General features: G+C 40.4%; 1 protein-coding gene across 1 annotated transcript in view; it reads right to left on the bottom strand.

Annotated features, from left to right (window-relative positions):
- PLA2R1 (phospholipase A2 receptor 1, 180kDa) overlaps positions 1 to 11,386 on the bottom strand; it is a 171,689-nt gene that overhangs the window by 86,373 nt on the left and 73,930 nt on the right. The window contains exons 7-8 of the mRNA XM_006879370.1: positions 9,623 to 9,820; positions 5,575 to 5,732 (exon numbers count right to left, since the gene is read on the bottom strand). Of these exons, the coding sequence (XP_006879432.1) occupies positions 5,575 to 5,732; positions 9,623 to 9,820 (356 nt within the window). The remainder of the gene's footprint in view (positions 1 to 5,574; positions 5,733 to 9,622; positions 9,821 to 11,386) is intronic.

Here is an 11,386-nt window from a genome sequence, read left to right as displayed (position 1 = left end):
ATAACAACAGCAACAACAACAACAACAACATATTGTTAAGTATACACTTAAAAATACTTCAGAAAAAAAGAATATTATCCAGTTAGAATGCAAAAGGTCATTACAAAGACAAAGGAAGAAAACTGAGATGGATGTCAGAAGAGTCGATGGATGTCATCAGTTGCACTAGAGTGGCGAAAAGCAAAAGCAAAAGGACAGAATTAAGAAGTTAAAGAAATGAATAAAAGATTTCAAAGGGCATCTCAGGAAAACGAAGTATTACAATGATATGTACAAGAGTTAGAATCGGAAAATCAGAAAGGTCGAACTCCCTCAGCATTTCTTAGACTGAAGGAACTGAAGAACAAATTCAAGCCTCAAGTTGCAATATTTAAGAATGCTATGGGCAGAATATTGAATGATCCAGGAAGCATCGAATCATTGTACTAAAAAGAACTGGCTGACAAAGTATTTAATGAGAAACTTATATTCACGAGACAATGTTGATGAGGGAAGAAGTTTAAGCTGCTCTGAGAAAACTAGCAAAAACAAGACCCCAGGAATTGATGGAATACCAACTGACATATTTCAATAAACAGATGCAGCCCTGAAAGTGCTCACTGGGCTGTGCTAAGAAATCTGAAGGACAATAACCTGGCCAACTGACTGGAAGACATCCATATGTATTCCCATTCCCATAAAAAGGTGATTCAACAGAGTGGAAATTATCAAACAATGTCATTAATATCACACACAAGCAAAATTCTGCTGAAGATTATAAAAAAGCCACTGGAACAGAGAACTACAAGAAATACAAGCTGGGTTTAGAAGAGGCCTTGACACTAGGGACATTACTGTCATTGTCAGATAAATCCTGGCCAAAGCAGAGAGTACTAGAGGAATGTCTGTCTGTGTTTCATTGACTATGCAAAAGCATTTGACTGTGTGGAGCACAACAAATTGTGACTAACCTTCAGAAGAATGGGAATCCCAGAACACGTGATCGTGCTCATGTGAAACCTATGCTTGGACCAGAAGGCAGTCATTAGAACAGAGCAAGGGAAGATTGCATGTTCAAAATCAGGAAAGGAGTGCATCAGGGATGTGTCCTGTCTCCGTATCTTTTCAATCTGCTTACAGAACAGATCATTCGAGAGGCTGGACTTATGAAGAGGAATGTGATATCAGAATTGGAGGAAGACTCATCAACAAGCAATGTTATGCAGATGACACAAATGTGCTCGCCAAAACTCAGGAGGACCTGAAGCATTTGCTGCAGAAAGTCAAGGACTACAGCTTTCAATATAGAGTGAAGCTCAACATCAAGAAAACAAAGATTGTCACCACTGGGCTAATTGGTGGCATCATGACAAATAAAGAAAAGATTTAATTTGGTAATAATTTCATCTTTCTTGGATCACAATCAGCAACAGTAGTCAGGAAATCAGAAGATGAGCTGCATTGGGAAAATCCGCTGTCAAAGACCTCTTCAGAATGCAATGGTGTCAGTCTAAGGAATAAAGTACGCCTGATACAAGTAATGGTTTTCTCAATTACTTACTATGAATTTAAGAGCTGAACCTTTGAGTTGTGATGCTGGAGAAGAGTATTGAATAGACTGCTAAGAGAACAAAGAGGTTGTTCTGGAGAGGATGAAATCAGGTTCTTCCTTGGAAGCAAGGATTTTTCAAACTCTACCTTGGGCATGTAGTCAGGAGGGACTAGTCCTTGGAGAGGACATCATACTTGAAATGGGTAGAAAGTCAGCACAAGAGAGAAGGACCCTGGAAGAGATGGATTGACGCAATGACTGTGGCAACAGGGGCAGATGTGTCAGAGATAGGATAGGGTAAGTTACACAACTGTTGTTGATAGGTTTGCTAGGAGTTGTGCTCAACTTGATAGCATATAGCAAGAACAATATCTGAATTTTATCTAGCTAGAAATAAGTGCAAAGAGAATACTATTTCAGATCAGGGCAATAAATTAAGACCCTACACCAGATGCTCTGCTGGAGAAGGAGGAACAATCTCCTCCTGTACCAGTCAGATCTGATTTGACGGTACACACAAATAATAATGAAATAAAATAAAATTTTTTAAAAAATTAAGACCCTGCTGTGTCTGAAAAGGGAGATTAAATGTTCTATCGGAGTGTAGAAAATTCCAAGGGGGATAAGGCTGGATTGGGTAGGTCGGAAGGGAAGAGCAACTATTTCTTGATTGTCTGCCATCTGCTAGGCATCCTATCAAGTGATTTTCCACTATTTTCTCAACTGTGCAATCAACATTATTGTCAGTTGCCCTCAAGTCAGCTGTAAGGTAGAACTGTGCTCCATACAGTTTTCAAGGCTGTGACCTTTTGAAGGCAGATTTCCAGGCCTTTCTTTCAAGTTCCTTTTAGGGGATGCGTGTGAATTGTCATCATTTGTTCTAGTAGTCCAGCATTTACCTGCTTTCATTATATTGCTTCTGTACTTAATTTTTGCCATTTGAAAGGTTAAGTGTAATATTTTACACAAGATCCTAGAGTCAAAAACTGAAGCTAGGATTAATGCCAAGGTCACCTTTACAAAAACTGCTCTCAATCTTGTTTTAAAGTTGGATACAACAGTCGTTCTCAATCTTTAGCATCAGAACTGTCTAGACAGGTTGCCAAAACACAGATGACTAGGACTTATCATCAGAGTATCTCCATCCTTAAGTGTTGGCACACTTAAGATTTACATCTCTTGTAAGCATTCGGGTGATGCAGATGCAGCTAGTCTGAAAGCCACACTCTGAGAGTTATGAGCATAAAACCCTGTCCCTGACCAAGTAAGACCATTACTTCCTCTCTTCAACCACTGCTGAGGGTTAAACTGAAAGCATGCTGTGTGTGATGCTGGGAAAACCCCTGGCAGTTACCTGGGTAGCATCCTCAGAGCAGAAATCTCATGTTCAACCTCTGATATCCTTCTTTACTACCAGTTCTTCCTGCCCTCACCTCACTCCTTTATGTGACAGACACCTCAGTGGTTCTACCACTCACAGAGCCTTCATTAATAATGAGATATGATAATAAATAACAGAGTAAAATTTTAATTATAATGCAAGTCAGGACTTCAGGCTAAAACCACACAATTCAAAGTTTAGGTTTATGCCAGTCTCTAGGATTTGAAAGGCTATGGAGCCGTCTGTTACCTTCAGAAGGCATGCAGGGAAATACTCTTATCTGTGAGAGAGCATTGCTCCCTCCCCGATGGCGTCTCCCAGCAAACTACTTAATTTAGAGGATAATTGGATGGATGAGTAAACAAAAAGTTCAAGTAGTTTCCTAGACTATCACATTCAAATTTCCTGGTCAACCATGATCAGCTAACTTGTCCATTGGAATAATTATATTCATAACGAGTTCTATTTCATGGGAATAAATGTTACATTCTAACCATGTACTATTTAAGGTGTTTGTGAAATTCCTAAAAAATGCCCACCACACATCGTACTTGAAATTGCACTATCAGCTCATTCACACTCTCCTTTCCTTGCTCTCCTAAAAGTTACCTTCTGGCCCAAATGCTGGTACCTGTTTTATAAATGTGCTAAATTAAATACCCTTGTCCAGCAAATAAAAAGGGAAAACATTTCCCTGAAAATTAAGGTGAGCCAAGAAGAACTATAGAATAATCTGGTGCATTTTAGGTGGTCATGACACAAGAGAAAGCAAATGGTGAAGTGTTTCCCTACTAACTGAAAGTCGGGGGTTCAAATCTACCCAGAGGAGCTTCAGATGAAAGGCCGATGATCAATTTCCAAAAGATTCTAGACACTAAAAACCCATATGGAGCACAGCCCCACTCTGACATTTGTGGGATCATGAGTTTGAATGACTCTAAGGCAACTGGTAGACCATGAGAGCTATCTAGAGGATCATTGTCTCTCTCTCCTCAATTATTACTCTGATAAAGGCCTTAGCCTTTAAATTTGAAGCTGCACATGCCTGTGACCTCTTAAAAAAGTAGATCACTAAATATGTTATGAAAATAACTGCTTAGAGACTTTTGATGTTTGACTGGCAAAATCACTGATCACACTTTCAAAACTGCTCTTCTGGAAAATCTGATATGATATCTTGGTGGCCAGAAAGAGGCTGCTCCCTCCTAATCATCACGAACTCATTACAGTTCAGTAGCTCATCAGTGAGGAGACTAAATCTGTTTAAAATTTACAATAAAACCGTTACATGGCTTGAGATTTAAGTAGGAACCCTGAAGGTGTAATAGTTATCATGTTGAGCTGTTAACCATGGTGATAGTTGGAATCCACCAGCCACTCCAGTGTACAGAGAAGTGTGGTCTCCTCCTATAAAGATTTCTAGCATCAGAAATCCAGTGAGTCATCCTGAATTGTACCAGACTCAGTAACAGTGGTTGGGGACAGTGATAAACTTGAGATAAAGGAATACTAGAACACAGGAATAATAGTGATGGTAGGGCCACATTCATGTGAAGAAAAGAATAAGATTTCCATTGATGTGCCACTTTCAAAGAGATTATGCAGGATTTTGAAGTATTTTTTAAGTTACTCAGCAACTGAGTTTAAAAACTCATTTTTCAGATTAATCTTCGAGGCCTCACTTCTTTTCCTCATCTCTACCCTGGGGTTTAATGATATCACCTACATGTGCCACCCCAAATCTACTTTTCTCTCTTTCCCCTATCTAATTAAGCAGCAAATCCCGTATCCAAAAGGGAATGGGACTCTGTCTGAGTCTCTCATATTTATGACCCTAATTCGGCAACTGGAGTAGCCACCAGACAGGTTTCTCTGCCTGCATTGCTTCCTGCAAACCATTTTCTATACAGTTGACTCTTCCTTCCTTCCCACCCTCCTCCACAACTACTTTCTGAAAGGAAACAAGATGACACCATCCATCTCCTTACAGTCCTTTTTGCTGGTGGTCATGCGACCTCTTGTATGCTGCAGTCCACACAGAGTTGTCATGGGGTGACTTTCAGAAGTTGGTCATTAGGCCTCTTTTTCCTAGTCTAAGTCAGGAAGCACCACTGAAACTGTTCATCATCACAGCAACACACAAGGCTCCTCTGGCAAACAGGTGGTGAACGAGCATGTGATGCACGGAGATTAGTAGACACTTATCATTGAACCACCTGTGTCTCATGAAAGCCCTTACTTGGCTCATCTGCCCAGCTGATAAACTAACTGCATTCTTCCTTCCCCACCTGCTAACCATTCCTGTCCTCGGGCCACTCTGGTCTCCTGATTGACAGACACAGCACTTTTTACATGCTACCCCTCTGCTCATCAATTGGCTAGATCCTTCTTATTCTTTTAAATGTTCCTCTTTCAGAAAGACTTCCACAGCTGGCCTGTTTAAAGTAGCTGACCCATCACCATTAAGGCGTCTACTTCCTTGTGTCACCATCACTGCGATAGTCTAAGTTTCCCCCCTTTTCTTTCTGTGTGTACTTGTTCACCGGCTCGCATTGAACCCTATGAGAAGCAGGATCTGGGCTTGTCTTGTTCCCTGTTGCGGCCCAAGTGTCCCTCAATACCAGCCCAGAAGAATGTGCATTGAATAAGTGAATGAACTCACAGACTGCTCTGCGGAGACACATAGTTGGCTTCTGTTTGGAAAAATGTGGGGCTCAAGTGTTTGCCAATTAGTAAAAGTGACTGCTGAACCCTCGGCCCATTCAAAGGACACTGGAATTTTACTGCTGCTCAAACCAATCCATGTTTCTGATGCATTTTCTGTAAGAGAGAAATAGAAATTACTTTCAGGAATCCTATTTCCAGCCAAGGTGGTACCACATTGGACTACTACCAAAAGAAAGCATTTTGAATGTGATTTCTTCTTTATTTCTTCGTGTGATGAAACCTGTTTAAACCTTAAATTATGATACATTCATGCAATGGAATACTATGCAGCATGCAGGAGCAATGATTTTGTAGATTATTACCTAATTTAGGAGGGACTGGAGACAATTATGCTGAGTGAACTAACTCAGTCCCACAGGGATACTTATTGTATAAAACCATTAATGTAGAATGATTTTAAGGATCTAAGAGGGGTGGGAGAGGCTTGAAGCAGGAGGATGTGGATGTGCAGAAGGAGGGGGTATTAATCATAGGGTTGTACAATTTGATGGGTGGACGGGTGAGGGAAATGGAAAGATTTTGTTCGAATTTGTATTCGAATTTTTAAATAAACTAGTAGAAGATAAATTAAAAACATTAAAATATGAAAATACCTAGTTATATTCCCTTCCCCAGTGCTTCACATGCTACTCTGATTTCTGTGATACAGGCCTGGGAAGTGAGGCAGGGTCAGAGATGAAGTCAAAGCAAGGAAAAAAGCTCAAGTGAGAACAAAGTTCAACTGGGATGTAACTGGTTTCATGTACAACGTGGCTGCAACAAAGGGCTCAAGGAAACAACATCAGGGCTCCATCTCGAGCCGGTGCCGACTCGATGGCACCTCGAAACGACTGTGTAAAACAGATCCAAATCGGGTTTTGCTTCTGCCTAGAGAAAGACAACAATGAAAGGCCTGTCGGTACGAAAAGGACATTTAAAATTAGAGAAGACAATTCTTTTTTTTTTTTTTTATTTTAATGGAAGTTTACAGAGACTTTGGATTTCCAGTCATACGTTGTTGCACACTTTCCTCCATGCCCCCTCTTCTCAGTTCGTTAAGAAGACAATTCTTAAAGACAGTCCAACTATTAAGAAATAGATTTATAAAACTGTGTAAATTTTATCTTCTCCCCCCACTATGGAAAATGGGATCTAAACTTCTGCAATGTTGGAACGTGAGCAACAGGATCACAAGAAAAGTAAACCAAGCTTGACAACCTAGGAAGGTGCCTGAGGAAACCTTTAAAGTCTGACGTGAAAACGACAGGAGCCCTGGTGGCACAGTGGGTAAGCACTTGGGTACTGATAGGGCAGCGGATGGAACTAAGCAGCTACTCCAAAGAAGATGTGGCACTCTGCTCCCATCCATGGGCACAGCCTTGGGGAAGCCTACCAGGCTGCTGCTGTTAGTTTCCATCAAGTTAACTCATGCATGGTGACCCTACTGGGGAGATCTTGTCTATCCTACAGGGTCACTGAATCTAAATTAACTCATTGACAATGAGTTTTTGGGCTGATGTAGTGGTAGTCACAGAATTCTTGGGTGAGGGAAGATGACAGAGGAAAGGTTTTGTCTCCTACTCTAAAAGAAATTTTAATTTTAGAAAGTTGCCAGAGTATTCACTGCTGTCGAGTTGACTCACAGCTGACCCTCCAGTGGTTTTGGGGCTATAAGAGGGCTCACCTTTCTCCAGATGAACAGTTGGCCGGTCAAACTGCCTGAGAGACTCAGTTTTTGGATAAGCAGCTCCCTACAGATGAGGGCACTGGATGCTTATCAGAGTACGGCCTGGGGACATTTTTCAATTTACAAAATTTGCTTTGAGTAAGTTGTTATGGTTTGAATTGTCCCAGCCCCAAACTGCTCCAAGTGTTGTTGCTGTTGTTATGTCCCATCGAATTGACTACGACTCATAGCAACACTATGTACAAAGTGCTCTGAAGCCTTCTCTGTCCTGAACCAGTCTCACTAATTCCCACACACCTACCCATTGCCCCAGTTACTGTATCACTCCATCTCATCCAGGGTCTTCCTCTCCTGCGCTGTCCCTCTACCCTTCCAAACATGACGTCCTTCTCCAAGGACTGGTCCCTCCTGGGGATGAACCCAAAGTAGGTGAGATGGAGTTTCAAAATCCTCGCCTCCAAGGAGAAACTAAGTCTCACTCTCTCCAAGACTGATCTTTGTTTTCTTGGTAGTCCATGGTATGTTCAAGACTCTTCTCCAGCACCACAACTCAAAGGCATCAATTCTTCTGTCACCCTTAGTCACTTAGTCCAGTCTTTATGCACAGCAAGTAATTGCGAAGACCATGGCCTGGATCAGGTGCACCTTAGTGTTGTAAATCCTAACTCTATTAGTGATTCCTCGTTTTCAGCATAATTCTATGCTTAATATAGAAACAAAAAAGAGCAGTGTAGTATCAGAGTTTATTGTTCATATGACTTTCCTAGTCACTTATTAACTTTTTTAAAATTTTGTGATAAAGTTTTTATTTTATTAAGGAGATAGGATCAGGGTGGGATATAAGCCCCATCATGGATGCTCAATGCTAGCTCTTCTTTGGGAGGCTTGTTGTCCTGGAACACAGCATCTAGCTGTGCTGCAACTGAAAATCTATAGGATCCTGGCCCAGCACTCACTCGTGTGTGTAACAATGGCCTGCGTCACCCATAGTCACATGAGTCTTCTCTCTGACAGGCTTGTAATTTTGTAGGACCTTCAAGTGAACCACAGAAACCAAGGGACATAGAGAAGTGGAGGAACAGGTGATACTGGGAATCATGTACTGGTGCAGCAGATCAAACATTTGGAATGCAGTTGACCTTCTTTTAGTAACTAGTCTGCTACTCATCTTAGCAGAATGGATTGTAAATGCAAGCAGAGATACTCATGTGGACTAAAACTGGACAGATGCCAGTTTTATTCAACACGAAACACAGTTTGAAAGCCACTGTATCCAATAAATTATCCATTTTCACTGCTGAAAGTTATTTTAATCCAGTAATTGTTCTAAAGAATTAATCCTTGGATTACATCACAGCACAATATTGCTACCTAGTGGCCATAAGGGTAAATTACAGGTTCAGGTTTTACCATGTTTCAGAAAACGATCATTATTATGTCCTTTTAAAAACAAACCAAAACAAAACAAAAGCGATCAAAACTCATATACTATATCTCAAATATATGAGGATGTTTAAAAGTTTCTAAATATGTATTTGTAAAAATCCAATGCATTTTTTTTCACTCCTGGAAAATATTTAGACATTTTAGGTATGTCATAGATAATACTTACAAATAGCTTAAATTTCTTTTCAATTGTTGTTGTTATTAGGTGCCTTTGAGTAACATGTGAATCACAGCGACCCTATGTACAACATCTCTGAAGCCTGCCCTATCCTTAGCCAGTCTCACTGATTCCAACACATTTACCCTATTGCTCCAGTTACTATATCAATCCATCTCATTCAGGGTCTTCCTCTCCTGCGCTGTTACTCTACTTATTAAGCATGATGGCCTTCTCCAAGGATCGGTCCCTCCTGGCCACATGCCCCAAGTATGTGAGATGGAGCTTCAAAATCCCAGCCTCCAAGGAGAAACTTGGTTTCACCCTCTCAAAGACAGACCTATTTGTTTTCCTGGTGGACCATGGTATGTCTAGCATTACAACTTAAAGGAACCAATTCTTCTTCTGTCATCCTTAGTCATTGTCCACCTCTCTAATGCACAGAAAGTTAATTGTGAAGACCATGGCCTGAATTAGTCACACCTTAGTCTCTAGACTGACACCATTGCTTCATTCTGGAGAGGTCCCTGACAGCCGACTTTCTTAGTGCAATTCGTCTATTGATTTCCTGACTGTTGGTACCGGAGTGTTGATTGTGGGGCTAAGCAAGCTGTAATTGCTAACAACTTTAATTTTTTTCAATTACAATAATAAGAACAGTAGCTACATTGTATTTCACCACTTCTTAAATGGAAAAAAAATGCTGATACTCACCATCTCCAAGGAAGGTTACAAGAAACTCCACCTCTGCTAAGGAAGGTATGCTTATTAACGTGGCATTATCAGAATGACAAGACTGTAAAGCCTCATTCCAGGTCTTCTTTTCTTTCTGAAGTCTGTAGCATTTACGATTGTAAGGATCCCAACCAGGTTCACAGTGTGTAGGATAATATTTCCAAACATCTGGTTCACCTTAAACCAATAAAACAATGTCATTTCCATGGTTACTTTATCATTACATGTTACCTTTAATGATCGTTAAGAAAATATTTAAAACACAGCAAATATGACAAAAATAACAGAAATCATAGAATCCTAGATAATCAGATTTGAGGAGAATTTAAGCTACTCTCAATACTTCATTTTACAGAGATTTAAGGTCCCTTTTACTACTAATCATTGCCATAGACTTGGAACTCATTGTTGACTTTCTTGTGGGTTTCCGAAGACTTTAAATCACACAAGAGGAGATTACTTATTTTACTCCTTCAGAGTGGCTGGTAGATTTGAATCACCTGCCTTTGGGTTGGCAGTGCAGCTCCTTACCCACTAGGCCATCAGAGCTCCCTGTGTCCATTATTAGCCTGCATTAAGTAATATATCAAAGCCAATTCTAAATTCATCTTTTTGTTTTGTCTATTCCACTTCTTAGAGGAAGGTATGGGAGTGTGAAGGTATGTCTACTCTCACAGGAGTCAGCTCTGTGCTGTTGATGACAGTGCTCCCCCTTGTGGAGTTAGTGGACGTCAGACGATAGTGCCCTCATACCCACCAGACTGTTTTTAGAGTAATCTGCCTATGCGGTCTGCTGCAAGTCTCACTGCTAATCCAAAAGGTACAACTCTCTGGCAGTTTGGATTAACCAGCAGCTCTGCAGGATAAGGATGGGAAGTCTCCTGTTGTGATTTACAGCCTCAGAAACTTGATGGAAGGTGGCTGGGAATCAGAATTGACTTGACAGCATTGTGTTTATGATATGCAAAGGTACATTGCTGGCGTAATGCATTACATGTTGGACTCCTAACCAAGATCTGCGTTAGACTTCACCAGCTCCTTTGAGGGAGAAATGTGGGCATTCTTCCTCCCATAAAGCTTAACAGGCTTAGAAGCTCACTAGAGGGTTGCTGTGAATTGGAAAAATTATATATCTAAAGGTCTTTGAAAATAAGGCTAATCATATTTAGAGATATTTTTACCCCCAGTTTCCTCTTAAAGACTTTAGTTGGTTGTACATTACTTTTATACATTCCATCAAGACTTTCTGTTTAAAAAATTATTATTATAAATTAAACATAGGTTGGTTGGTTGTGGGGTGTTTTGGTTTGGTTTTTTATTTTATTTTACTTTTTATTTTTGATGCTGAAACCCAGGAAAAAACACACAGATATTTTAAAGTTGTGGTTCATAGATAAATTTTAGTTTACAGATTTGCTGAAAACATTTGACCACTTTAAAGAACTACATTGAAATTTAAGGATGATTTGAAAAGGAAGAAAGAAAGCAAAATGTCTGGTAAGAAGACTTGATGTCTTTGAGCTGTGGTGTTGGAGAAGAACACTGAACATCTCATGGACAGCCAAGAGAACAAATAGATTTATCTTGAGGAGGATAAAGCTGGAGTGCTCGTTGGAGGCAAGAATGATGAGGCTTCGCCTCACGCACTTCAGGTACGTTTCTAGGAGGGGCTATTCCTTGGAGAGGAACATGATGCTAGGAAGTGTGGCAGGTCGGCAAAGGAAAGGAGGATCCTCAACCAGG

This window comes from Elephantulus edwardii, unplaced genomic scaffold (assembly GCF_000299155.1).
Source record: "Elephantulus edwardii isolate Elephantulus edwardi_28Jun2011 unplaced genomic scaffold, EleEdw1.0 scaffold00003, whole genome shotgun sequence".
NCBI lineage: Eukaryota > Metazoa > Chordata > Mammalia > Macroscelidea > Macroscelididae > Elephantulus > Elephantulus edwardii.
The sequence above is the reverse complement of the archived record's forward strand: the minus strand, read 5'-3'. Positions and strand labels throughout refer to the sequence as shown.